General features: G+C 56.5%; 8 protein-coding genes across 8 annotated transcripts; 4 read left to right on the top strand and 4 right to left on the bottom strand.

Moving 5' to 3' along the window:
* Positions 1-820: 820 nt before the first annotated feature.
* INS49_005557 (uncharacterized protein) lies at positions 821-1,186 on the bottom strand (the record flags this gene model as incomplete). Its single annotated transcript, XM_043166336.1, has 1 exon — positions 821-1,186. The coding sequence occupies one exon, from the start codon at positions 1,184-1,186 to the stop codon at positions 821-823; it is 366 nt and encodes a 121-aa protein (XP_043017116.1).
* A 446-nt stretch (positions 1,187-1,632) lies between these two features.
* Positions 1,633-6,767, bottom strand: INS49_005556 (uncharacterized protein; the record flags this gene model as incomplete). The annotated part of the gene is made up of 8 exons (XM_043166335.1): positions 1,633-1,738; positions 2,376-3,805; positions 3,862-4,542; positions 4,673-5,572; positions 5,647-6,085; positions 6,197-6,291; positions 6,392-6,526; positions 6,585-6,767. 8 exons carry the CDS (start codon positions 6,765-6,767, stop codon positions 1,633-1,635), a joined length of 3,969 nt encoding a protein of 1,322 aa, XP_043017115.1.
* Positions 6,768-9,988: 3,221 nt separating this feature from the next.
* INS49_005555 (uncharacterized protein) lies at positions 9,989-11,695 on the bottom strand (the record flags this gene model as incomplete). Its single annotated transcript, XM_043166334.1, has 4 exons — positions 9,989-10,623; positions 10,675-10,693; positions 10,847-11,408; positions 11,685-11,695. The coding sequence occupies 4 exons, from the start codon at positions 11,693-11,695 to the stop codon at positions 9,989-9,991; spliced, it is 1,227 nt and encodes a 408-aa protein (XP_043017114.1).
* Positions 11,696-12,808: 1,113 nt separating this feature from the next.
* On the top strand, positions 12,809-14,014 carry INS49_005554 (uncharacterized protein; the record flags this gene model as incomplete). The annotated part of the gene is made up of 1 exon (XM_043166333.1): positions 12,809-14,014. The coding sequence occupies one exon, from the start codon at positions 12,809-12,811 to the stop codon at positions 14,012-14,014; it is 1,206 nt and encodes a 401-aa protein (XP_043017113.1).
* A 190-nt stretch (positions 14,015-14,204) lies between these two features.
* INS49_005553 (uncharacterized protein) lies at positions 14,205-15,116 on the top strand (the record flags this gene model as incomplete). Its single annotated transcript, XM_043166332.1, has 3 exons — positions 14,205-14,404; positions 14,463-15,028; positions 15,112-15,116. 3 exons carry the CDS (start codon positions 14,205-14,207, stop codon positions 15,114-15,116), a joined length of 771 nt encoding a protein of 256 aa, XP_043017112.1.
* Positions 15,117-16,324: 1,208 nt separating this feature from the next.
* On the bottom strand, positions 16,325-17,465 carry INS49_005552 (uncharacterized protein; the record flags this gene model as incomplete). The annotated part of the gene is made up of 2 exons (XM_043166331.1): positions 16,325-17,097; positions 17,195-17,465. 2 exons carry the CDS (start codon positions 17,463-17,465, stop codon positions 16,325-16,327), a joined length of 1,044 nt encoding a protein of 347 aa, XP_043017111.1.
* Positions 17,466-19,206: 1,741 nt separating this feature from the next.
* INS49_005551 (uncharacterized protein) lies at positions 19,207-21,400 on the top strand (the record flags this gene model as incomplete). The annotated part of the gene is made up of 7 exons (XM_043166330.1): positions 19,207-19,242; positions 19,639-19,948; positions 20,025-20,098; positions 20,174-20,258; positions 20,333-20,539; positions 20,608-20,868; positions 20,985-21,400. The coding sequence occupies 7 exons, from the start codon at positions 19,207-19,209 to the stop codon at positions 21,398-21,400; spliced, it is 1,389 nt and encodes a 462-aa protein (XP_043017110.1).
* Positions 21,401-22,977: 1,577 nt separating this feature from the next.
* INS49_005550 (uncharacterized protein) lies at positions 22,978-24,543 on the top strand (the record flags this gene model as incomplete). Its single annotated transcript, XM_043166329.1, has 2 exons — positions 22,978-24,270; positions 24,346-24,543. The coding sequence occupies 2 exons, from the start codon at positions 22,978-22,980 to the stop codon at positions 24,541-24,543; spliced, it is 1,491 nt and encodes a 496-aa protein (XP_043017109.1).
* Positions 24,544-27,760: the final 3,217 nt, after the last annotated feature.

The following is a 27,760-nucleotide window of genomic DNA, read 5'->3' as shown; positions in this document are numbered from 1 at the left end:
TCGTCTTCTGCCCTGGCGCCATCCTGAAAAATAAAAGAGGTTGGAGGTGACGAGCCGAAGCTACGAGATATCGGTGACCGGAACTTCTGGGCTCTTAGCTGTCGTGTCCTATCAGCACTGGGTGAGAATTTATCCGACTCACTGATCGAAATGCTGCATCAAGGGGGCCAGGGAGGGTGGCCATACCCATGTAATGCCAAATCGAGGGCGGCGCTGAAATGCCAACTTGGGCACAAAGGATTCTGCAACACACATACACACACTCCCTCCCTCACATACACACACTCTGCGATACCGTTTCCGTTTCCGTTGTGCTTTGTTCAATAGTTTTCACCACAACAGCTATTTACTGGTGCTATGGCGTGTGTGCCCCGCGTAACACGCAATTGCCAGGCGTGACTTGTCCCTGCAAGCCTAATTCTCAGCTGAGTGAGATCCTGTTGCCATGCAATTACTGCCCTTCCCTTCCATCCCATACCATGCATACCCCCAATGCCTTAATATGCCAGCCAGCCTCGGCTCAGAAAGGCCCTGGATTATTCTAATGCCAACATCACCCTTGTCAGCCAACTAGAGGACGGGAGCCTTCATAACTACTAAAACGCGGATGCCAGGTATTCCAGTCTTGGCAAGAGGGTGAGTGAAATGAAGAGCCTCGAAAAGAAAAACTTTAGCATAAATGTACATGTGAAAGCACGAAGCTACATGTTTGTGCCTGCAAAGTACGCCTCTGCGGAGGTACCAGTGCCAGAACACTCAGTTCTCGTCGCAGTGCAAAGGCGCATATTGCGAAAGCGTTCGACCACGACAAGACCGGCAATCAGTCTTTGCGTGTCTGCCGTGTGCTAGGAGACGGCGGGTTGCCTGGCTCGGTTCCAGTGGTCGCAGCAGGGCTTGGTTTGGCCGGGCTCTTCGGCGACGGAGAGCGGCCCAGGCTGGCAAGGTCAGCCATCTGTATGCTCCTCCTCAGCTTGAGCTTCGGCGGCGTCCTTTTGGGTGGACTTGCGCAAGAACTCAGCCTCGGCTCGTCTCTCTTTATGGGGTCTGCGTAGCCGCTGGTATGCATACCAGGCGACGAGCGGGCAGAAGCTGACGTAGACGACATCTTCACGGGGCTTAGGCTGTCCCTGAGTTTCAGTTTTGACGGTGTCTGCCTCTTGGGGCTTGAGTGAGGCGACGCCTGCATGGTGAGTTGCCTATTACCTGACGCCTTGGCAGGAGATGTCCTGCCTGGGGTCGAGTCAGTCGAGTTGGAGCGAGAAGGAGATGGCGTTGGCGCCGCACATTTCTCTGGGCTTGTATTACGCCCCACGGATGTGCGAGAGGGTGACGGCTCTTGGGCGGGACTCGCGCTCGACCTCGACGTGGGGGTTATGTTGCCATTCCGTCCTCTGGGCGGGGACGACCTCGTCTCCGCGACTGTCCTAGGTCTCTCCCTCTGTTGTTCTCTCTTCTTCCTTGGCGTGGAATGGGAGGACACGGCGCGCCGAACATGGCGAGTCTGGGGCGGCCGCCGGCTCGCATCAAGCTGTGCCTTCAATCTCGAGCCGGTCAGGCTGAGGCTGGCCGTAGCTGGGCTGCTACTCATCGCATCGACATCCCCAGCGAGAGACAGTTGGGCGCTGCGATTCCCTACACCGGGCTCCTCGTGCTCTCCTTCGTATATTCGTTGGCTATTTTGCGCGGGGGATGGCCCTTTTCGGCTGGACTGCGGTTCTCCTTGATCAGAGCGGCCGTTCTAGGACCACTTTCCAGATTCTTCGGTTCTAGCGGAGCTGCTGCCGTTTACATAACGCAACTCCGAGCTGGGCACCCTGCTGGCCCGCCTTTTGATACCACCGCTCGGCCTGTCGCGTTCAACGGCAGGTGACGACGGTGGATACAGTGATCCACTAGAGCTTTCGCTGCCGCCACTCCCACTCCTCGCGCCTACAACATAAGAGCCTCTCCTTCCGGCAGCCGCAGCCCCCGAGTTCTCCTTGTTACTCAGTGAGCTGTCAGACCTGCCGTGGTGAAGGCTCGGCCCACCAGACGTGCTCGGGCGTGAGTACGAGACCGAGCCCCTAGGTAGTCTACTCCTCCCCGCCGCGTTGGCATCGCCGGATACACGTCGTGGAGTCGAGATGGCCGGGCTCATAAGCCCTGCCTCTGCTCCCCGGCTCCGGGGCCTTGCAAACATGGCATCTTGCTCGTGCACCAGACTTGTCTGAGAACGGCGAGGGGTGTGGGCAATCTGCTGGATCACACTTGCCGAACCTGTGTGCCGTAGTTGCGGTGTCTGCGTGGGCGTCCTCGGCGGCGCTCCAGGGGCAGTCGTTGAGTGGGTCAGACTAGGAGGCGTGGCATAACTTGTCATTCTCCTGGACCCGCCGGACCTTGAACGCCCACTGCCGCCGTTCTGTGAGCCGGTACCGAGGCTCTTGGTTTCGAAATAATCTCCCTCGATGTGGCTCTTGGAGATCTCGTGCGCGAGGTTGCGCACCAGCAGGGCTGGGTCCTTCTCAAGCATCTGTATGTTCTCGAAGAGCGTCTGCAACTCTGCACCGCCGCCCACAGAGTTGACACCCAGATCTGGTTCGCAACTGTCCATGATGGTGCGGACGAGACGGAGTAGGTTGAGCCGCACCACCGGCTTCTTGTGGCCCAGCTTTGTAGCAATGCCCCTGTACATCTCCGATTTGCCCAATGACGCCGCCAGGGTAGGGCTCAGGCGGAAGACCTTGAGCAAGGGCTCAAGAAGAGTAGCATCGAAAGCAGCGAAGGCGTTCGCCTTTGAACTATCGAAGCAGGCCACGATGGCGGAGGGGAAGTTACCGCCCAGCAAATGGCTTTCCACCTTGGCCGTTTCCTCTTGCAGCCAGACAAGGATGGCATCAAGCGCCGTGGTCTGCCAATACTGGTCCGCGAGCAGAGACACGTAGAAGTCTAGGCCCTTGTTCTGCCATAGATATCGACGCCCTTTGCTTCCTGAGTGAGCCATGTCGCAAAGTATTGGCAAGGCAAACTCCTTGGGCGGGCGGTCGATTTTCATAATCTTCAACAGCAACGGGATGATACCGTGGACCGCTGCGTACTCTTGTCGCTCCTTGCTGAGACGACACAGGTTGAACATGGTGTTCAGGACCTGGTTGGAGATCTCCCTGAAATGCCGTGTGTTCTTCTTCAAGCTGTGTCCTAGGAGGTCAATCAGATAGTCGATTGCGTCTGCAGAGTGAAGCACCTCAACGGTAGTTGGCAGGCTAGAGAGGTTCTTGATGAACTTTAGCATGGTGATCTGGTGCGTAGGTGTCATAGTCTCGAGGTCCTTCAATACGGTCTTGAGAACCGCACGGTCAGCAATCAGCTCCTTGACCTCGTAGTCCGCCTGGGAGAACATGTAGAAGAGGTTAACGACCCGCCCTTCGACAAATTCGGACAGCTCGTCCTTTTCGTCCGCGTCCAACACCCTGTGAAGAATCTCTGCCAGTGGATCAAGCACTTTTGCCTTTGAAAAGAGCCTGCAGAAGTCGTTCCTGGGCGTAGGTCCCTGGAGCTCAAACACTCTCCAGATGCCATTAACGCCGATGAGGACCAGATCCCGGGACATGTCGTAGTCCTCGTCCAGGAAACCAGCAAGGACCGAGATGCCGCCACAGCTGACAAACATCTGCAGCGTGAGGGTTGATGTCTCGTACATCTGCTGGACGAAATCAGCAGTTTCGAGGCGGATCTCATTGGAGAATTGCCGAGCAGCAAACTTTGTGATGATTGGAATGCCGCCGACGAAGCACAGATTCTCCTGCAGCTCCCGGTCACGGAAGATGATCTGTTGGCTGTCAACAAGTGGTTCGAGAACGCGAGACTCTGCATGGCTAGACTGACCTTATTTACGACCTTAAGTAGCCACAAGATCATGTCCTGGCGGCCCTTGGCTGTGCTAATGGTGTCCGGCGGCAGAGTGAGCAGCTCCAAGATGGGCAACAGGCCATGTGCGCCGATGATCAAGCCCTTGACATCCTCATGTTCATGCAGCAGGTAGACCAGCTCCTCGGCAACATCGGAGACCCGCTCCTCGCCTGTGATCTCGGTCCCGACCTTGAGCAGCTGCACAAGCTCCTCCACCCGCTCAGCTAGGCGGGCGTGCCGGTCCCGGGCAATGTTGGCCTCGAGGTCCATCTCGTTGTACTCGGGATCCATCATGGCGAACGGGTCGTCCTCGTCCTCGTCGTCACCGAGCCAAGAGCTGTTGGACAGCTTAGAGAGCAGCATCATGCCACCCGTACCATCCTCAGAGCCTCGGTCGCTGTCTTCCTTCTCTACCAGGGCACTATTAGGACCAAGAATGTCGGAGAAGTCCTCGTCGTCCTCGCCCTCGGCAAATTTCTGGATCTCAATTTGTGAACGTGTCCTCCTCACAGGTGCCTGCTCATCTGGAGCTGGAGGCCGCGAGGGGGTGCGCTGGTGGCGCGGACTGTCACTGCCAACGGACGGGGGCACAATATGGATGTTGGGCTGAGAGTGTTGAGTTTTGAGTTCAGGTGGCGGCATCAACTGGGAGTCCTCCTATTGGCAGTGTGAAGCATTAGTAAATGGCCTGGACAGACAATTCAAGTTTGAGCTCCCCGCCCTTCCTCGGGCGAGAATGTGCCCGGGCAGCACTTTGCTGCTGTGCGGCGCTCACGCATATGCTTACCTTTCTGGGACGATTCGTTTTCTTGTTGAACAGATTGTCCGCTTCAGGGAAGAAATCCGAGAAGTCCTCGATGGACTGCTCCCGGTAGATGGCCTCCGGCCGCAGCGGGAGCTCGAACTTGCTGCCGAGCGCCGGCTTGGCGGGCTGCTTCTGAATCAGCGGCACGTTCGAGGACGACACCTGCTTGCTCCTGGTCCTCCGGTGTCCATGCCCTCCTCCGTGCTGTTGTGGGGTTCTTGACGCCTCGGCAGACTTGCTCGACCTTCTGGGGGTGGGACGGATAGTCTGTTCTTGGGGGTCCTGGTCGAGGAACTGGCGAGAGGAGCCTTTGGCGGATTGCAGGTCGCCCTCGAACTGGTCGTCCCAGTTGTTGCTGGCGCTGGCCTCGTCAATGGACGCATATTGCTTGAGCCTATCGGCGGAGAGCATGCCCCCGAAGTTGTCCTGAGGCTTGAGGTGGGGAAGATGGAGGGCGCTCGGGGAGATGGCAGTCGCAAAGTCGTCATCCCAGTTGTCATCATCGGCAACCTCAGGTGAGCGGAACGCGTCCGGGTTGGGCTTGGATTTTGTGATGCCCAGCGGCCTCTTCCCGGAAGTTGCGAGGTTCGCGCGGTGTGGGTCTGCCGCAACAGCAGTGAACCTGGACATGGGCTGTGCGTGGGCAGTCTGGGCGCTGCTGTCGGAGCCTGTGGAGGCCCTCAGCGCGGTTTCTGAAGACTTGAGGGCCTTGTTCCACTGTTTGACTTCTTCGACCGCCTGGCTGAAGTTTGCAGGTCTCTTGGATACGGGTGCGTCGCTCCTGCGGCAGCCAACAATCCAGGGATGTTTTAAAAGCTTCCTCGCCGACACGCGGAGGTTTGGGTCCTTCTGAAAGCATTGCATCATGAAGTCCCGAGCAGCCTGCGACAGAAGTCAGTCAAATCAGTCCAAAAGCTTGCCCTGCCCCGCTCCAGCATGGGTGAAGAAAGACTGACCGCCGAGACACCCTCCGGCAGAGGAGGGTGGTCGTCGTTGACGATCGCGAACAAGGCCGGCATGGCAGCCAGGTTGTGATAGGGCGGCCTCCCTTGCAACAGCTCAATGACGGTACAGCCGACGCTCCAGATGTCCGAGGCAGAAGTCGCCCCAGAGAGCTGGATGATCTCGGGGGCCATCCAGTACGGCGTGCCAACCACCTGAGCCTCCTTGTCGGGACCAGCTAGCGTGCTGGTCGAGACGCCAAAGTCGGCCAGCTTGACGGTGCCGTCCTTGGTTGTCAAGATGTTGGCACCCTTGATGTCCCTGTGGATAACACCCTGGTCATGGAGGTACTGGAGGCCTTGCAAAACCTGTGTCATGTAGACGCCGACGAGGTTCTCGGGGAACTTTCCGTACGCCTTGCATATCGAATGCAAGGACCCGTTCTCGCAGTATCTGCCCAGCGGTCAGCTCCCACTCCCTCCTCCAATCCAAGCTCTCCCCTCCCTTTCGCATCCGCCCGAGCACATAAATCCCTTCCCACCTCCATATGCCAGTCCAACTTACTCGAGGATGATATTGAGACAGTCCTGGGACTTGACAAAGCCGACGTATTTGACAATGTTGTCATGGTGGAGGTTCTTGAGAAGGTCGATCTCGGCCTGTAAGAGCCCACGCACGTCAGCAATCTCTACGTCCAGGAACCGGGTGGGCTGTCCCATCTCTGGGTTTGTTTGTGCCAGAGGAGTAGTGGTAATTGACCTCTATCATGCGCAGCTCGCTCTTTGGGACGTCTGCGATCTTGATCTGCTTGACGGCGACAGCCTCGCCGGTGCCCCAGTTGAATGCCTTGTAGACGGATCCGAAAGCGCCCTTGCCGATGCAGTCGCCTAGCCTCTGCAGTTTGGACCGTGTTAGCCAGTCTCCCACACATTCATAGCTTGGTCGGTCGTACATAATCCTTCAAACCAGGGTCCTGCAGAGCCCTCTCGCGCGCATGGCCGCCGCTGGCGTGGACGACAGCATTGGAACTGCCGGGGTCCCTCCGGGGCGTCCTCGCGGAGACGGGGGTCCGGTTGCCTCCTCCTCCGGCGGCATGGTAGGCTCGCTCGGCGGCGTTGGAGCTGCCTGTCCGCATGGCGTCCTCCCAGTAATCCTGTGTAGCCCCTGGTCGGATCAAGGTTCCGTTTCGGTTCCATACAAGGAGAGGCGGCGGGAGCGATCTGGTCGGTGCGGCCTGTACGGCAGGGCAGCTCCTGTGCCCGCCCTATCGATTGGTTGGTTGGTTGATTGACCGATTGACTGACTGAGTGATCGATGGATCGGCGCCAGTCCGCTGTTCTTTCCTGCTCCTGGGCAGTCAGACCTCCGGACTGGCCGTGTGGCCTCGCACGGGTCTGTTGGGTGCGGCAGCGAGCTGGCTGGAGCCGCAGCCTCAGACGGGGTGTTTGGCGTATCAGCTTTGTTCCGCTGCCTTCTCTCCGGCCCGTTCCTTCGGAACTTTCCTTGTGCTCGTTCTGCTTCTTCTTTTTCTTCTCCTCTCCTTGCTCTTGCGTTCTTTCTCCCGCCTTCCTTCTATTTTGCTTTCCCAAAAAGCCAACGAGATTCGCGGTGGGGCGTTGTAGGGTATGATCTCAGAGCGGGGTGTGATGTGAGGCGCGGGTCGCAGAGGGGCGTGGGGCGTGGGGCGCGGGGCGCGGTGTCCCGGCATGGACTGGCCTGGTCTGGGCGTGCCGTACGGTACCGGAAGTGGATGCGGATGGGCGGTGCTCGTCGGACGAGGCGGAGGGACGGACGGGCGGGCAGGTCACTTCGTCGTTCGAGGGACGGTGGCCAGCTTTGGCTGTTGGTGGTGTTGTTGTGGATTGGGCAGGGCGAGAGGTCGCCAACAGCAGTAGTGATGGCGGCGTCGGCAGCGGCAGCGTCGATCACGAAAACAACTGGGGTGGGGGTAGACGGCGAGACCAGCGACAGGGACAGCAACCAAGGTCAATGGCAGCAGTTCTGTGCCAGCCGGCTGTGCTGCTGCAGACCTGGAGCTTGTAGCTGGAGCTGGAGCTGGAGGAGCTGCTGCTGCTTCTGCTGTTGCATTGGCATTGCAAGCATGGCCGGGCGAGCAGGTGTGTTGTGTGTCTGTGTGTCTGTATGTCCGTGTGTCTAATAAGAATGTCTGCGTCCGAAATTTATGGGAGCATTGGGCTTGGGCTGGCTTAGGTTTGGGCTTGCTTCTTCTGTGTTTCCTTCTGTGGCCCCCCCTGGCAGCATGGGTCATGTTCCAGGTTCCAGGTGGTCGGTCCTCAATGGGCCTTCCTTGCCCTTCCCAGATATGTACCTTCCTCGAGCTTCCTTCTATTGTAACGTACTTGGAAATGGACCACAGTGAGATTCTATTTTACTTACACTCTACCTGTACTGCCGTGTTCGTGAATATTTACTGTTGTATTTACTGCCAGTGCGTCTCGGAAGCCGGGGGATCAGGTCCAAGGTTTACACACTGCATGTGCATCAATGGATCCCCAGGATGCATAGTCGAGTTGGGCTCTTGTCAATCAATGCCAGACGAGCAGTTCCAGCCTTAGTGCCACCCACCCCGGCGCTGTCTATGTACCGTCCAGCCTGGCAATGATGGTTGATGTACAATGGGGCGGCCTGAGGTAGCCTCGTGGACAGGCCCCCTCCCTGGACTTTTCCGGGTCGCGAACGATGGCTCGATGAAACCCGATTGATGCTCCAGGTTCGACTATGCATGCTACCTAAGACACTCGCAAGCACGTGCTGTTGCAACCGCTACGCTCCCAACACGGTCGATATTCATCATAGAACCATGCCACAGGAGACAACGGGCTTGAAACATAAAAATATACACATTCTGGGACAAGCTTCGTGGAAATATACGCACTGCCCGTGAAGTAACCGGAGTCACTGGAACAAGCAATCCAGGCAGCCTGTCACCGACCATCGTCATGACATCCCATTCCTGCACGTCACACCCGACACGATTTTTTTTTCTTTCCCTCTCATCCTCATCCTCGCCTGCCTTTGCTGCAGTCCAGCTCATCAGCCGAGAGATCCACATGGCTCCGTCCTGGATGACCCATCATGCCCACCTTGCCCGGTCAGAAAGTTCTGGACTCTGGATCCCGGATCCCTGAGGGCGCCCGCCGAGCCGCCACGCTGTTGACGTTCTTTTGTCTGGTGACCTAGGATAAGGCTGGAATCATTAGGGAGGGTACAGAGACTATCCCTCGTGGTAGGCCCCAGGGGGAAAACATCAGGTTGCATATTGGCACCTAGTAATCTACGTAGGGGTGCACGGTAAACCCAGCACTTCAAGACATGGTCTTGGGCAAGCAGGGTGGAGAGAGTAGCCCCGGTGCAAGGCATTTGGGTGGTGGACATGGGCAAAGGCTTCATGCTTACAATATTATATGCAGGCTCTGATATCGTGGATACACATGCACGGTGCTTTCATATCACTCCACCGCAATACACTGCCTCGCGCGTCCCCGGCCAACGCACGAGATCCCCTTTCCCTCTCCAAGAGAATCACGCGTCTGACGCGAGCAAGGCCGTGATCCAGCACGAATCCATGACCAAGACACCCCTGCTCACCCAGGCTTCCACTCGGCACAGACCAAGATGTCCGTCACCATTATCAATCTACCACAGTAATAAGGCTAGAAGCCAAAAGCCTCTCCACGCCGATTGGGACGCAGTCAATATGCACGTGCAGAGTATGCAGAGATATATTCTTATCCGCCCGTGTCCCCCACCAATCCTCGCCCTCCCAGCGATTCGCAGTCGGGACCGGCTCACGCACCCTGGCACCTTGACACGCCGACACGCGGGCGCAGCGCGACTCTGCACTAAGAAAGTCTGGCGAGTCGCGACTCGCCACTCACCCACTCACTCGCTTGCACTGCTGAGAACCAGTAATCCCATGGATACACGCACAATACGAAGTCAATTCCTTATGACGGCTGATGCCAAGGTCTGCCCATCTGCAGGCCGACCAGCATCGCGTCACTTATTCGTACAAGTTGAAAGCCAGCGCGAGACGGATGGCAACTGCTCTCGAGGGAGCTGCCAAAATAATCAAACCCCCTGGTGGATAAGGTATCGCCTTTTCTGCCGATCGCCAACAGCTTAGACCGATTCACACATTACACTCTGCCCAGAGGGGCCTCGTATCATCTTTTTGCCCTTCCAATTCCGTAAACCGTAACTTCGTAAATTGACTGTGGAGCACGACCCCATCCGTAAACTCAACCAAGAGCTCGGTCATGGTGGTTGTGCAAGCACCTGAATCCGGTGCTTCACCCTCAGTCCCACGCACGTTGCCGATCCCTCGCCGTCTCCTCAAGAGCCCTCCCTGCCCAGCGTGCGACTGAGCCCCGCCTCGGCCCACCACTCGTCGGGGATGTCCTCGCGCCTGGCAAGGTTCCGTACAATGCGCTGCATGGACTCGACGCCCCCAAACACCTCGATGTCATCATCATCGCGCTCTGCCATATCTCCGTGAGACCGCCCGAAGCGTCTAAGAATGTTCTCCCGCGCCTCCTCCTCCTCATCCCCTTCGGTGTCGGAATTGTCACCGCCAGACTCGCATGCATCGGCAAATCCAATCACCTCAGCCGAGTAGGACCCGTCGGGCCCGTCGGCAAGGGATGTGCGGGACGAATTGGCGCTGTTGGCGCCAGACGCGGTGCTGGGCTGAGAAGTTGCCGCCGACGTGGACGCAAACGAGGTACCCACGCTGGGCGGCTGGGGGTCAGGGGTGATGGAGCTGAGGAGCGTGTCCCAGACACCGTCGCCCTCGGGACTGAGGCTCCTGTTACGGTCACCCAGTCCGTCGAAGCGGGCCTCAAGCGTGGCATCTCCAGGGGTCGACCGCCTTGCGCGGGCTTCACGCCCTTCACGCATGGCGGACAGCTCCTGGGCCCTGAGTGTGCGCCTCATAACGATAAGACGCTCGTTCTGACGGTGCAGGAAGTCTGTTCGAGCTCTGGCATCTCTGTCACTTCTCGGTCTTGCCACAGACTCACGCACGAAGCTGGTCGGCCGCTGGAGAAAAAAAGGTTAGAGAGGATGCACGACTCGAGAGATTGCAGGAACGGTCGGTGCAAGCGTGGTAAATTGGAGGGCACGCGCTCTTGGTTGAGCAAGGAGCCGTGCGGTTTAAAGCAGGTGTGCGTTGGTGAAAACAAGACCGCTTACTTGGTTGAACTCGTCTCCCTCCAAAAGGAGAGGCTCATCGTCGGGAGAGGCAGATTCACGTTCTCGGTCGCCGGCAGCAGGGGGAGTTTCATCCCAGTCTTGGCCGCCTCTGGAGCTCGTGTCGGCGTACAGTCTGGCCATGTGCTGGCCGAAGTATCGCACGACTTCCTGGCTCATGGGACCATTGCGGGTGATGACCTCGCGCAAGACAGGTTCGCGCCGGCCAGTATGGTCCTGTGTGGTGCTGTCCCGCACCAGGTACAGGGGGTCGGACGCGCCAGGCCTGCGGGTCGCGGACCGCGAAGCCGCATGAGGCTCAGCAGCGGCAGGCTCGACATTGTCCCATGGGGTCCATGGCGACTCGGCAGAGGATGGCGAGATGATGCGAGCGCGGGGACCGGGACCGGTGCGACGGCTGTAGTAATGTGCACTTGTCGAGGCAGATCGAGAGCTAGGATCGTTGAGGCTTCGACGGGGGCGACGGATGGTGGACCGAGCGCGAGTTGGAGGATCCTTGGGAACCTTGGCCTTGAGATCGGACTCGACAGGCGCGCGGTAGAGACTGGAGAGAGGGAAGGGCAGAGTCAGCAAATGCGCAGAGCAGTAGAGATGATCGCAGATGCGGTAACGGTCGTCGACAAATCAGCGTTGCCCGCATTCGCGTTGCGGCTGGTCTGATTTTGATGCGTGCATGGAGTGGCGCGTTGTAGATTGCTGCTAGGGTGGCCGAGCACAACGGGTTCGCGTCGCTGGGCGGATCCCGCTCCAGAGTTGCGCGGATGGCAGGCAGGGTGTAACGGTGGTGATGCTAATGGAGGAGGGTGGTTGTTATACTCACGGCAAACCCATGGTGACGATGGCGGATGACTGTTGTCGATGTTGGTTCGGCTCCGAGATCCAAGGGTAGAGGATAAGGCTGCCCGAGGGTCCAAGTCAAGGGGCTGAGAAAAAGGGAAGGGGGGTAAAAATCAGGGCGAACCAGCGTCGAAACGCGCCACGAGAAGAACAAGGTGCAGGAGCAGCGAAAAGACCCCCAACAACGGGGAACTCAGGTCACTGCCAAATGATGAGGAGGCAGTGCAGGCTGTGTCTACACTGCGCAGGCTGGAGTGGAGTGGAGGGGAGGGGAGGAATGAGCGGCGTGATGGGCACCTCTCTTCTGGTCGCGAGGCGATGCGAAGAAGTGAGGGTTGAAAGGATTACGGATGAAAACGAGGGTTTGTCGAGGGATGAATGCGCGAGGTGCAAGGTGCGAAGGCAAGCGCAAGTCCAAGGTGCAGGTGGTTGGGTGGGGGGCGGGAAGGCAGGAAGGCGGGCGAAGAGAAGGAAGGCGGTTCGAGTGGACGGGGGCGGCAGGGGCAAGAGAGGGCATTGGAGGAGCATAACGCATAGCGCAAGCAAGCGCATCGGGGGTCCCAGGTGGGTGGGGGGGCAACGGGCAACGGACGGTGCGACAAGGTTGTCATGCCAAGGACGTTTTCCGCTGTTAGTGTCGCCGGTGCAGACCAAGGCCAAGTCCCTAACACACGGCACAAGCGACCCCAGGCTTTGTCCGTCCGTGCGTCCGACCCTGGTCCGTCACCTCTGCTTAGTGTGCAGTGAGCACCGAGCTACTCATGACTGTCAGCATGCGAGATAGAGACGCCGTAAGAAAGATACTGCTCTCATGCAGAGAATAATCTACCTCGCCTGCTCGTGAGATTATATATTGCACCCACCATGCCGTGACACCACTCTCTCCACCTTTCGCCCGTGAACATTAATTGCCCTCCACACTTCCCTTCTCCCTCCTCGGCGGAAGGACTCATCTGTCCGTCAGTCACCAATCGTGGAACGGGCACTGGCCAGTGCACACAGCTCTGTGCTGTTGTGTATCACAAAACATAAATCAGCCTTGCGCGGTTGCACCATATTCCTCGTAGAAGGGCATCACTGCAGGAGAAGCAGGATCGGCTACCCAAGATGATCGAGCTCGGCCTCTCCTGCATAACGCGCCTCCTGCAACATACTCCCCAGTCATGGAAGGCCATCCACGTCGCCGGCACCAACGGCAAAGGCTCAACCTGCGCCTATCTCTCCGCCATGCTGCACGCCAGCGGCCGCTCCTGCGCACGCTTCAACTCGCCACACTTCATCGACCGATGGGACTGCATCACCATCAACGAGGAGCCCGTGTCTGAGAGGCTGTTCCTCGACACCGAGCGGCTGGTCAAGGAGAGGGACCGCAGGGACAGCATCGGCGCGAGCGAGTTCGAGCTGCTGACCGCCACCGCCTTCGAGATCATGGAGCGCGAGAAGGTCGAGTTCGGCGTCATCGAGGTCGGCATGGGCGGCTCGTTGGATGCCACCAACGCCCTGAAGCACAAGGTTGTCACCGTCGTCGCCAAGATAGGCCTGGACCACCAGTTCCTGCTGGGAGACACCATCCAGGAGATCGCCCGCACAAAAGCCGGCATCATGCGGGAGAACGTCCCTTGCATCGTCGACCAGAGCAACGAGCCCTCTGTTCTGCAGGTCATCGAGGACCACGCCAAGGCCGTCGGGGCCGAGACCGTCTTCCCGTCCGAGATGTCGAGTCTGAAAACCTCACTCTCCCAGGCAGGCTTTGAGCCTCACCAGATCCAGAACATCGCCAGCGCTTTGGAGGCTTTCCGACGCGCATGTCCCGACGAGGACGTGAGCCTCGAGCGGTGGATGTCTACCATCAAACAGACCCGACTGCCAGGGAGGCTCCAGAGGGCTACGATACCGCCTCACGAGAGGGAAATCCTGCTGGATGGCGCACACAACGTCCAGTCCGCCGAGGTCCTAGCCGCCTACGTCAACAAACAGCTACGGCCAGGTGGACGGCCGATCACATGGGTGCTTGCTGCCTCTCAAGGAAAGGATGTGAGTGGGATTCTAGAGGTCGTAATTCAACCAGACGACCTGGCCACAGCCGTCCGCTTCGGACCCGTGGACGGTATGCCTTGGGTCAGGCCCCAAGAGCCGAAGGCAATCCTGGATGCTGCGAGTCAATGCGGTGCCGTCACCTTCGAAACCCATGATGATACTGCGAACATCAGCAAGACCCTGGACTTGGCACTGGACAAGGGTGGCCCGGTGGTAGTGGCTGGAAGTCTATACCTGGTCTCTGATGTATTGCGATGGCTACGGGATCAAAAATGAGCCCTGATTCATTACTGGGGGCCGGGGCGCAACAACCGGTTCAGGATCATCGAGCACTGATGCATCGGAGGCTCATTCTTGCACCCTGTCACATGATCCAACCTGATTGGCCACGTTCAATTGACCCAACAAACAAGCGCTGCCTCTTGCAACCTGCGCTTTCTTCTGACCAAGCCGTTGGCGACACACCATGAGCATGCAGCCGCCAAGCCACCTCATCCTCGTCTGCGGCCATGCAATCTGGGCAGGAGGGCCCTCGAATGGTCAGGACGAGTCAGAATGGATCATTCAAGGCTGGAAGAAGGGTGAAACACCGACGTACACAGCACATATCAAGGCAGGCCTAAAGATCCTGGGCGAAGATGACCGGGCCATGCTGATATTCTCAGGGTGAGTCCAGGGCTAGGTGTTTAAATCTGGCTCACTTACCGATGCTAACCTTCTTCAGCGGTCCGACTGTTGCATCGACCCCCATCTCGGAGGCCCGCAGCTATGCCAATCTCGCCGCCGCAAACACATACTGGGGCCTCCTGAACTCACCACCTGGGCCATCACCCATTCTCACTCGCTCACACCCGTTGTCTCCCATCCCTCTTCATCCCCGCGTTGAATGCGAGGAGCGCGCCATGGACAGCTACCAAAACATTCTCTTCAGCATAATTCAATTTTGGCGCAGCACCTCCCGATGGCCCAGCTCTCTCACCATCGTCTCTCACGCCTTCAAGCGGCGCCGCCTCGTAGAAGCACACTGCAATGCCTTGGCCTTTCCTCTCGATAAGGTTCACTTTGTTGGTATCAACCCTCCAGGCATCCCGGAGGTAGTCGGCCAAGAGGAGGGTGCGGTTAATGAGTGGGTCAAAGATCCTCAGGGTCAGTCGGACGGTCTCAAGACGAAGAGAACACGTAGGAACCTATGGGGTGTATCTCAGAGATTATTCGGAAGTGAGGATGAGAGACAACGGAGTGGCATCGATACAAGACTGCTTGAGGACGGCGAGGAAATCCTTGTCCAAGGTGAGGCGAGACCTTGGGGCCGAGACTGAAGCTATTACATCCTTGTACAATCTTTTTCTGATACTCGTTCTGATCGACCCTAGACTAGACAGGCCGAACGGCAGCTTGAGGCAGTAGAATGAGATGATAGATTATATGATATCTCTCCAAGTACATTTGCATCTTTCCGGTAACTTCTCACAGGAAGAAATGATGTCGATGTCTAGGGTCCTTGTAGCACAATTAAACTCATGGCATATGAAACTAGAAGTAGTCCAGAAGAGAAAGCCACAAACGGTCATCAAACTGCCAAGATAGAGAGACATGCTCAAAGGTAGCATATCAACAGACTTGATCAGCTAAGGTTCAGTCTCTAATATTGATAACGTTTGACCTTGCTCGAAGTAAAGTTCAGGCAATGATCAATAAGACCCGATTGATGGGCTGGTCTCTCTACAAAGCTTGCCGTTCCTCTTTTCAGGAAGGTAAAATTCAAGACTTGCTTGAGACAATGCCTCGTAAATGTGACTGATCAGTAGACATATGACTGCTGGGACACACCTCGAGGTTGAGAGCTAGCAGACTACTTCCAGTAACATACAATCTTCAAAATCTCTGAGCAAGCCTGAGTGACTACGGTCTTTTCCACAATGCAGCGAAATCCATGCGGCCCCTAAGTTGTGAGCTAAGGAAACCCTTTATAACAGCTCATTAAATCACATGATGACCAACATCAGATACACAGATTTGCGATTGAAAAGGATCAAGTAAAGCGCCAGTGCACTTGGCTAATCCAAGTGCAGTCATTACTAGTCAAGCTCAGCAGCAGATCCAATATTTACGGCAAGACGCTGAAGGCCCTGGCTGATGGGTAGACTCGGCTTGAGATTCTGATGAATCTTCTGTTTACTAGGGGGAGATATAAACACAGTCCCAAGCCGAGAGTGCATCACCAGTGCTGCCCAGCCGTCCTATGGAGCTGGCCGTTTCCTTTGACCTTCTACCTAAGCATAAAGAGATGTATACTAGCATGGTACACATAAATTTGTAAGAGCGGCATGCTGATCATCTCTGTTCTCATTGCCCTTCGTAGGACCCACCTTTACTGTCTTAGTGGTAAACCTAAATTTGATCTCGGGTAGGTGCTGTGAACCTCACAGTACATTGCTTCCGAGGTCATTTTGGACCATGTTCTCTTTCTGGCAGGCTTATATCCGGGCTGCAAGAGACGAACCACGGTCTGGAAAGTCCTGAGACATGGCATTATAGCTGGATTCAGAGCACTCCATACCAAGCCTGCTAGATACTTCAAATCTATTAGATTCTTGACACGGCAGCTCCCCCAGTACCTGCACCCTGCACCACCTCACACACAAAGCGAACGGCGTCGACCACCATCTCAGGACTGCACTCATGACCGATGCCTGGGTATACCCTGTTGTCCGCAGCCAGGCCGGAGTCCTTGTACCAGCCCTCGGCCGCGCCGGTGAAGAACTTGGTAAAAGGCTCGGAGCACCGCCACGGGACAAGCTTGTCAGCTCCGCCGGTGCACATGAGGAGTTTCTTCCCCCGGATGTGAGCATCAAGGATGGGCCTGAGCCGGGCCTGCTGCGCCTCGGACGGCGTCTCGGCAACCTCATCAGCTCCGAAGAGGATCCCCTTGGGGTCGAACCGGGCGCACTGGGCGACAAGGCCCGGGGGGAAGTCGCGGCTGCCTAGGAAGCCCGCGCCGGCGGTGGACTTGTCGTAGGTGGGTAACTTGGAGAGGCGGGCGCGGTCCTTCATCAGAAACTGGAAGTCCGGGCAGCCGATGATGCTGACGCCGGCGGAGATGCGGGGCTCGGCGAAGAGGGCCTGCCACGTCGAGTGGCCGCCGAGCGAGACGCCGAGGCAGACGTGCTGGTCGAAGGCGGGAGGGGACGGGCACGACTCGAGGAAGAGGTAGCCGGGGAGGGTGTCGATGAGGAGGCTGGTGTCGACGACGGTGCCTGAGATGATGCCCACCATGTCCTGGGCGTGAAATGGGTTCCCCTTGTTCCAGGACTGGTTGGAGAGGGGGTAAACCTCGCGGGTGCCGTGGTTGCGTTGGTCTGCGGGGGGGGGGGGCGGTTGCCATGTCAGCCAGGCCAAGGTGTCTCTCTCATGAATACCGGTGGGACATGGGCATCTACCCAGGAGACTTCTTACCGAACGCAGCAGCTATCAGGCCCCGAGTGCTCGCAGCCTGCCTCGTGGCGTTGTACTCGCTCACGGCACGCTGGGCCATGGGGGCCATTCTTGCCTTGGTGCCAAGACGAGGGTTGTGCAACCAGAGGATCGAGACATGGGTGAGGTTCGGGGGCAGCTCGTCGAGGCCGTAGACGTCGACCATGATGCCCGTGACGGCGAGGGTCTTGACGGAGACAGCTGGGGGTTCAGGTAGCCCCTCCATGGGGTTTGGGGTCTCCTTCTCGGCCATTGTTGATGCAGCAGGTGTTGCTGAAGGCCTCGCCCGATATCTGTCTGGTCAGGGCCGAGAACAAGTAGGGCGGGTGGGAATTATGAGCTGAACGGCCCCAGGACCCGGGACGGGACGGTGGGCGAAACGTTTGTTTTTAAGATTGGTCCACTCGATGCTCTTCCAAGTGGACCATTAAACTGACAGATGAAGAGTCTTGGTGGACGAGAGGAGATGCTCACTATGGGATGTAACCTACCACCAACATAAAGTCTGTGACGGGGAACTTGTGTCAAGTCTGCTGGTCATTGTGCTCCGTCGGTGTCTGCGCCGGTGGGCGAGCTTGCCGATGGCGGTGACCATTCGGAGCGATGGGCCGGACCACCCCACAGTGACTGCCACCGGAGCCAGCTCTGTGTTTCAGGTTCTAAACGTAGACCACTAGGTCGACAACGGACATATACAAAGTCCTCATATGATCCACGCCAGACTCATAGTTTAGAGCCTACAGCCTTGCGACCTCAGCAGGGCTTCAAGGGCTGGCTTCTCGAGAAACGCAGGCTAACTCTTGCTTCTATGCCACAAAAAGGCTGGGGGACCTCGTCCCCAATATTGCGAATATCTCGCAGGGTTGCTTTCTTGTAGGAGGTGAAGAGGAAGTGTTGGTTTTTACATAATGTGCATCATGTGCTCGCCTACCAAATGCAGCGCGGTGCGGTGCTGTGTTCTTAAACAGAGGTCCATGGTGCCAATACGTCATTTGACTCTGATGCTACCGCGTATCTACCAGCAGGCAGGAAGGAAGGAAGCAGAAGCCAAGGGTCCAGCCCCCAGAAGCCCCACAAGCTGCTGTGGGCTCCGGAGCACGGGCCAGTCAGTGCTGGTGCTGGGTGACCATAGCTCCCTCCTGCATCGCTGCCTCTGCCTCGGTGGTGCATGCCACCAGTGGCTCTTGATGCTAGCCCGGATTCGGGGCCAGGCCAGGTACCCCGCTCTGCTGTAGGTAGGTATTGCTTGATACCTTCCTAGGCGCCCGCAGCCCAAAATTCAAACCGCCTGGACCGCCTGGCTGGAGTACTGCTGGCATACCTGCACAGGCACAGTACTGAGTGACAACGGAGCAACCAATCCCAGGCGCAACTCGAAACATTCTACTGTAGGCCCCTAACGTCATTGTCATTGTTGCTTGTTGCTTGAACCTTGACCTCCTTGTCCTGTCTGTCGAGACCAGCTGGTACCAGCAGTACCTCCAAGTAGTGTCTGCCCTACCGCTGCCCGCTCACCCCTCACTCTGGCCTGGCCCTTCTAGTTCTGGCACATCTGGCCCATCCATCCTGACGGGACGGGCAAAGAAAGGGGAAAACTCTGACCTTGCGGCGTTTGGTCACTATCAACTCTCACAATCCCATTCCAATTCCATCCACGTCCCTCCCTCCTCTTCCCTGTACCCCGCGGTAGCCTCTGCTACTGCCAAAAAATCACATCCACATCCACCACATCCACACCCAGGCCGACCTCACCTAAACCTCACCTCACCTCACCTGGCCTCGCTTCGCCCCGCCTTGCCTGCCCCCTTCGCCTCGCCTCGCCTCGTCTTTCCCTGCACTGCCTTGCCTCGCCTTGCCCTGCGCCTTGCCTCCTCTGCTCCTACCTCCACCTCCACCTTCTGCCTCCGCCTCGCCCTGCCTCAACATCAAACACCACCACCCTCGTCCTCACCCTCCACCGCCTGTCTACACCCGCCCAGAAAGTCTCGCGCGCCATGGGTCAGACTCTCAGTGAGCCCGTTGTCGAGAAGGTCAGTCAGTCTGCGCCCCCAGAGCCAGCCGATCCCAAGCCTTCGATCCCAGCTCCACGACTTCCAATGCCGTTGGACTCCATTCGGTCCAGTCTTGTCCAGCCCAGTCCAGTCATTTCCTCTGCCTGCCAGCACGGGCCGATGGTCGGCGATCGCGCAGCTCCAGTTTAGCCGCCGTGACGTCTGCCGCGGTCGTCGTTTGATGACACGGTTGGGGTGGACAACCTCACCTGCATCCCATCGGCCTTCGTGGAAAATTCCCATGTCCTACCGACCGATCCCACGACCCTGTCTTCTCCTGAACCCGCCCCCTCCCTTCCTCAGCTTCCACCAAGCCCTTCAGCCCATGCCTGACTCTCGCGCCTCGCTGACAACCATGATCTCGCCCTTCTCTAGACATCGGACAATGGCCAGGACAACAGGCTCATCTACGGCGTGTCCGCCATGCAAGGTTGGCGCATCAGCATGGAGGATGCCCACACCACCGTCCTAGATCTCCTCGCCTCCAACGCCGATGCCTGCAAGAACCACCCCCAACGGCTGTCCTTCTTCGGCGTTTTCGACGGCCACGGCGGCGACAAGGTCGCCCTCTTCACAGGCGAGAACATCCACAACATCATCGCAAAGCAGGATACGTTCAAGGCGGGCAACTATGAGCAGGCGCTCAAGGATGGCTTCCTCGCCACCGACCGCGCAATACTCAACGGTACGGCTGATCTGACCTGTCCGACTCCATGAGGGGCGCACGTGGCTGACAAATGCTTTTCGTTTCCTCGGAGCAGACCCCAAATATGAGGAGGAGGTTTCTGGCTGCACAGCCTGTGTCGGTCTCCTCACAGATGACAAAATCTATGTTGTATGTGCCGCCCTGTCAAATCTTATCCCTCCAGGCTCCCGGGACTTTCTCAAGCTGACCTGACATGTCCAACAGGCAAATGCCGGAGATTCCAGGAGTGTTTTGGGTGTCAAGGGCCGCGCGAAGCCGCTGTCCTTCGACCACAAGCCCCAAAATGAAGGTGTGCTACCTACGTTCTTGACCCAGCGCGCTGCGTCACAAACGTACATGGTTTTCTGACCTTTCTGTTCCCAGGCGAGAAGGCAAGAATCACCGCCGCTGGTGGCTTCGTCGACTTTGGACGGGTCAACGGCAACCTCGCTCTCTCCAGAGCCATCGGCGACTTCGAGTTCAAGAAGAGCGCCGAGCTTGCTCCCGAGCAACAGATCGTGACCGCCTACCCCGACGTTGTGGTACATGACCTCTCTGACGACGACGAGTTCCTGGTGATTGCATGTGACGGTACGTTCGGCTTCGTCCTTGTCTGGCCCGCCGTGGTCACGCATGCTAACGCGAGTCACAAACTTCAGGTATCTGGGATTGCCAGTCCTCCCAAGCCGTCACCGAGTTTGTGCGCCGTGGCATCGCTGCCAAGCAGGACCTGGACAAGATCTGCGAGAACATGATGGACAACTGCTTGGCCTCTAACTCGGAGACCGGCGGAGTTGGCTGTGACAACATGACCATGATCATAATCGGTTTCCTGCGGGGCCGAACCAAGGAGGAATGGTATGAGGAGGTTTCTAAGCGGGTCGGCAATGGCGATGGACCCTGCGCTCCTCCCGAGTACGGTACGCAACAGCCATAGAAGGCAAAGGTGTCCCTTGTTGTCCCTGCAGCTCCCTGCGGCGTGGCGTACCTGACGTTGAGATGAGCATCGTACTAACAGTTACACCCAATTGAACAGCCGAGTTTCGAGGCCCCGGTGTCCACCACAGCTTTGATGACAATGACAGTGGCAATGACTACGACAACGAGTCTTCTAACAAGGGCAAGTCTTTTGGCATTGGCGGTTACCGCGGCCGAATAATCTTCCTCGGCGATGGCACGGAAGTGCTGACCGACTCAGACGATACCGAGATGTTCGACAACTCTGAAGAGGACAAGGACCTGGCAAGTCAGGTGTCCAAGAAATCCACGTCCAGCGATGACAATGGCCACGAGGTCATAGGCAGCCCCGTCACCCCCGAGAAACTCGACCCCAAATTCGATCTGAACCAGAAGGCGAGCGGGAGCGGCGCCGGCACTGATGGCAACTCCAGCTCGGAGACCGCGAAAGAGGGTGGCCAGGACCCCAAGACTGCTGCGAAGAAGGAGTCCTAGTGTGGGCCGTGTCCTTAGTAGCTTGGGGAGGCCAACAACTCTGAGCTGTGTGGGCGGCCGTGATAACGGCCACACGACGCTGTAACTGTGAGGGACAGCTGCGCAACCTCCCACCTCGACGATACCACTTCAACCATGCCACGTGAATGACGGATGGAGTCTGACGGCGAATTTCAACGACTTTGGAGCGGTTTCCCAGGATTAGAAGAAAGAGGAAGACAGAGAGGAGAGCAACTGCATTTGATGGTTAGGTGTCTGTATTGCGAAAGGAGTCATGTATCATGTGTCATGCTGGCTTGTGGCGGTCCGGGCGTTGTGTTCTTCGGGCTGTTGCGCCAAGGCCTGCATGGGACTGCGAGTGGAGGGTTACGAGGAAGCACGTTGCCTTTGCGTGCGCAACGACGGAGGAGAGGGAATCGGAAGCAAGCAAGGAAGGAAGGACATTGTTGTCATAATGAAATTTGCGCGGAAACAACGGAAGCACATATATCCCTTACCAGTCGTCTAACACCCCCCCCCTTCTTTTTTTTTATCCTCCTACCTACCTGCCTACCCCCTTGCCGCTGTATGGAGTGCGGAAAATCAAGAAGAGTAAAAGAAGATCGACGGGGAACCTTATGTGGTGACAGGATGGCTGGACAGGACAGGACTGGACAGGACAGGACTGGACAGGACCCGGACCCGGACCCAGACCCGGACGAATGCCGAGAACATCGAGAATGGCGGCCCGGAGCGGTCGCAGAGATCGGGAGTTTGGGAAGGGGATCAGCCGCTCGAGGTCTCCAGAGCTCGCCGGGTTGAGTGCCTCCCCTCCGGCAACATGGTCATTCTCAATTCCGGTGCACATACATACTCGAGAGTCGAGCCAGGTCGGCACCACGGCAACCACGGCAACCACGGGTCCTCCCCGGCCGCTGCCTTTGACCTTTGGTGTGCATCGACGAATAGAAATCGCCGTCCTCGCTGACCCATGGTAAAGTGTTGGCGGCATTTACAAGCCTATTATATGTGACGCACCTCAATGTCTACTACCTAAAAGCACGTACTAGGCTGACGCTCTTCTGCCCTTGGCTCACGCCGCTTATTCTTCTGTTTTCCAACACCTCGCGCGTCACAGGTTCCGAGAGCACTACAAAAATAGCGGCCAAGTAAGCACAGCCTCGAGGTATGTACGCCTGGGCGATGTGGAATGAATCGAAACATATGATGCGGACCAGGTGAGAAGCAGGATGGCGCCTACTGCAACAAGCTCACCTAGCCTGCCGTTGGTATATTGAATGATGGCTGCGTCCAAGAAACTAGCCGACAGGGAATTGCCTAGGGCGTGTGTACAGCACACAGCCTTGACAGCATGATTACTTGGCAAAGCCGTGAACCGCCACCCGCCGAGAAAGGTTGACGAATGCGCTGACGAACGAGGCAGTGCGGAGTGACACACACGAGTTTAAAGGAAGTGAGGAATAACCCTGCCTCAATGTGTAACACGCATAACTATGTCTCGTTATGCCTCAACAATCTAGTACCTTTTCAACTTCCCTTCTTTCAAAATAAGCCCCAAAGCCCGAAATCACGATATAATGTCCAGGTTTCAGGAGCATCTGCCGTCGACGGCCGACGATGAGAAGCTTGCGAGAAAGCTACAGACCGAATGGGAGGACGAAGAACAACGTCGAGCGGGCCCTGTTCACGAAATAGCCAATGCCGCAGGGCGAGGGCCGTCAGCGCCTTCAGCGGCTGAAGATGAGGAACTTGCACGGAGGCTTCAGGCGGAGTGGGATCATCGGAGCCAGGAAGAAAACCGAGCAACCGCCCCAGTTCGGCCACAGCCCAAGCAGGTTTCGTTTGCTGCAGCACCCCAACAAGAAGCCCAACAAATGTCAGGCGCACTTCCAGACCTTCAGTACTCGCGGAACCCGACACGGGTCACGGCATACATGATCCCTTTGCCTCAACCGCTCAAAAACGGAGTCCTCCAGAATGTTCCACAGCGATATATGCTGTATACGCCGCCGGCGCCAGACCTGCTGAAGCCGACCGTTAAGAACATCAAGGAGCGCAAGCGAGACAAAGCCGTGCGCCGGTGGCAGCAGGAGGTCAGGAAAGCAAAGACGTACAACGGCAGGGTTGTGTCCCTGGGCGGGATCCAGAGCGTGTCCATCCGGGGGGCCGTCTGGGTCCTGAGCATCATTAAGCCCTCAGACGTGACCTTCCTCTCGCGCGTGCCGCGCAAGTCCGTCAAGAGCCTCGTCCTGATCCACCCTGAGGGCCCGTCCACGCGATCCACAGACGACATGTTCCACAACGTCAAGGGCGAGCTGAGCCGGACCAAGAGCAGGACCAAGCGGGACTTCTGGATCGGAACGGCGCTGCTGCCCATCACCTTTACCATCGATCTTATCATCCCCGTCTTTGGTGGGCTCAGCGAGGTCAACATGGTGTGGATGGCGGTCAACGCCAGCGCCTGGATGACGGCGAACAAGATCGTGAACAAGTTGAGACCTGCCCAGGGGGACTTTCCCGCCCACCAGGAACACGACGGCGCAATGATGCTCCGCAGGTCACACACCGTCGACGGAAGCACTGGCACTGGCCAGACACGAGGAGGTAATGATGGGCACGAGACGAATGAAAAGGGAGGAGGAGGAGCCAAGCATAAAGATGGAGACAAGGACAAGACGATACAGATGGTATTCCAGCCAAGCCCGGCCATGGACCTGATGAGGCGCTACGTCGAGGAGGCCTGCCACAAGCGCAACCCGGACGCGTTCCCGAGCCCCGGCGGTTATTTGCCCGGCGAGGCTGAGGTACTCGCAAGCATGGGGTGGTCGCCGGAGCATCGAGAGGTGCCTGATGCGGAGGACGACGTCGCTGTAAGTTCCACCCGGTGCTGCCTTGTCTCTTCATTCTGGTAGCGCGGAAGCTGATACAAATATGGCTCCGAACAGTGGCAGATCCGCAAAGTTACGGAGGACCTGCGAGAAGCGACGAATAGGGCTGCCAAGTCCTGGGACAGCTGGTCCAAGAAGTACATGAAGAACCCGAAGAAGGCCACCGATGAAGAGGACTTGGACAACAGTGACGACAGCGAGGAAGAAGACTGGAAGCCTGAGTTGCCTAAGAGGCCACCTGTACAGTATAGGTGAGGGCAAGGGGGAATATCGGAGGTTTGTGTGTACTTTGAGTATCGGCTCGAAATACTACCCAGTGTATTTATTTCTGCAGTGCACCCTGACTTGAGTCTTCAACTGCCTTGGATTTCAACACCATCCCAAGCTTCCCATTGACTTCTACCCATGCTACCTTTACCTGCTCAAGCGACACTATTAGAGATCTGTCATACTGTGGACCATTCTCTCGAAGTTAACTCAAGGCCGGCTGGGCTCATAAACGACGATCTTCTACATTCGCTAGTAGCGACTGCCTTCATGCTCCCCGCCTATTCTTGAACCACATGGGACTCTCTTCAGAATCAGGTTAAATTCGCAAACTATGACCAGCTATATACATAGGCCCCCAAGTACTTCATATTCTTCACCGATGAAGTCCATCTAGACATCGAATAACAATGGATGGTTCCAATGAGCAGTAAACTACTCTGACCTCACTAGAAAAGGAACATGCAATGATGATCGGGAGTGGGTACACAATCTGCAGGTGGCAAGGAGCATAACTTAGATTTTGAAGGATACTGTTTACAAATGAGAGCGACATGAATTAATGACCAGAATGAAAGTCATGACGAAGCTCGCCGTATCAGCTTTGGTTTTATTGTGCCGCAAAGATTTATATTGATGTTGATATTGATACTCCCCACCTATTCATCATGGTTAGTAGATGCAGTCACTTGCAGAGAAGGAGAAAAGAATACCTGATAGGAAGGGGGAGGTCCGCAGCAAAAGACGATATTACTATTCCCTTGACATAAACCAAAGTCCCGCTTGTTTAAATTTGCTCCCTTGCCGTGGTTGGTCTTATTGCCGAAGTCAACGGAGCCGCCAACTAGGGGAAAAGAGTCAAAGTTAACAGCGAGTGACACGGAGATCCGGAAGATGGCTTACCCAAGTCACCGTCCCAACCCTTTGCCAAGTTGCACACCGAGGAATCATCTGTACAGCAGGAGATGTACTGAGAGCCACAGCTCAGAGAAGCAGTGTTCGCATCGCCCGAGACCCCATTGTCACTGCGGATGGCCGGCTGCAATGGTATGGCAGCCAGCAGAGAGGCGAGGCTCAAACAAACAGCAGCTAGGCGGGTAAGCATCATGCAGCTAGATGCTCCTGAACCTCTGAATAATGGGACAAAAAGAAGGATCGACAGCTTATGGTGAAATTCGACCTGAAGACGAGTGTGATGAACCTGCAGCGATTGCAGCTCATTCATATACGCCAGTGGTGCCCAGGTCGCCATGCATGCCCGCGGTGGTCACGACCATTCTGAGAGAAATCCGGTCGTCGTGTTCACATGAAGGTACAGGAGTTACATTGAACACGGCCAATATATCGGCGCTGAGACAGAATTGCATCGGAAATCATCTGAGCAACAGGGAATCGCTTGAAGGGATCCATCATGACCGTCACCTCCCTCCGAAGCCTCGGAGTGTCAACACACAAAAGACAGACAAAACTTGGTTAGGTCTGCCAGGACCTTACATCCAATCCTACACGCCATTGTTGAGGAAGGCATCGACACACGCAGACGAGTCAGACCAAAGCCCATGTGTTCAGATGTGTGACTAGGAATGCCGACGAGGCCAAGCTCCGAGATGGCCAATCTTGCACCGCTTCTGGACAGGAGGTCATGAATGTGTAGCATGGGATGTGTGTATTTGACATCAATTCGGTGTGAGTGGATCTTTGGCCAAGGTATTTCTCGCTCCGGTCCACGCCGCGGTCAACCGCCAGTAGTTCTTGGTCCGCATCTAGTATAGTCTAGTTGGTATATGCAATCTGGCCAAGGGAACGGCAATCAACGTTCCTGCATCCCAATTCCCGCCTAGATCAATACAAATCCGTCGTTCTCGGGGAGTTTCCACCAACAGCCCCCCAGCTCTCTACACCATCTCTGCAAACAGGAAGAAAACGGGGTTCAAGATCAATAGCCATATGCTAGACTACAATAGCTTCAGTGACGGTCGGACCAGCTGACTCATCATCATCCCGTGGAATCCCGATGTGTTGCAACCTCTCCACTACGTGAGAGCTCCAAGGTCGCACTCCACCATCACGACGTCGCAGAGGAGCTTGGCTGTCACCCCTCCACAAGCCGGGCTTTGCACGCAGCATACTACACGCGTTTACCACCGAGTCAGAAGATGCAAGGGCCTACTTGGCAACCTCAGTAACTGGTCGGGGAAGCCAGTGCGGTAACGGATGACTGAGTACGGCTAGTTATGCTATTGTTTGCAGCTACCTATGTCTGTGGTGGATGTACGGTGGACGGCAGCCTTGATGTTGTATAGAATTTTGCTACAATGGGATTGTTTAATGCCGCATTGTTAGAGGATAAATCATCTCCCCAAGTGAAGCAGTAGTCGTGGCGCCCAGCACTCTGTACACTTGGCTTCGGGTCGAACGGGTAAAACACGGCTCAAGTAGCCCGGAGAACGGCTTCTCTTCAGATAAATGGCAACCACACATTCTTTGCTTCCTCAGAAAAGTATGGCGTGCAACTGCGGCCTTTTGTTCTTCCCTTTCGCGAGCACGATTGCGCCTCGAGCTGCGAATTGCCCACCCGCCTTTTATCAGGAGCCCATTTTGAGGCAATTACCCACCTATACATATGTATGTCCTTTGGATTTACGGTGGAAACTCAGCGAGCGATTTTCCCCAATGTTAGTGTTACCACGAGCAACAGAAGCAGCCATGTTGCTCCTGTAAATGGACCTGTAAAAAGACATGCCAACGCTGGGTTGCCTACTGTATTGATTTGATGGAAGGAATGATTATTCTTTGGTATGTGGTACGAAGGAAGAATGAAACTAGTTGGGCGGCATTCTGTTGGGAACTATGAGCTTATCTTTCTAAAGTTCTAGATGGTAAGGCTTTCCCGTAACTCAGTTTCTGAAAGTCGAGACCATCCCAGGCACTTAAGAGTCGTCACAATTGGGGGAAGACTTCGGCCCGTGCAAGGTATCCCATCTCATCTGTAACTCACTTACATGTGCAGTCACTCTGCTTTCTACTTTCAAGCTCGGTTCAGCCTGCAATGACCTCGTTGAAGTCAGAAAGAGAACCCAGTCTATCCGTGAGCAAGTACAATGTGCTTGATTTGGCCATTTATGCGATGGGGGTCTGCGCCAATGGGTGTTGCTAAGACGTAACCGCTCCCTCCAGATACTATTCTTGACTCAACAAATTAGAC

This window comes from Diaporthe citri, assembly GCF_014595645.1.
Source record: "Diaporthe citri strain NFHF-8-4 chromosome Unknown scaffold_18, whole genome shotgun sequence".
NCBI lineage: Eukaryota > Fungi > Ascomycota > Sordariomycetes > Diaporthales > Diaporthaceae > Diaporthe > Diaporthe citri.
The sequence above is the reverse complement of the archived record's forward strand: the minus strand, read 5'-3'. Positions and strand labels throughout refer to the sequence as shown.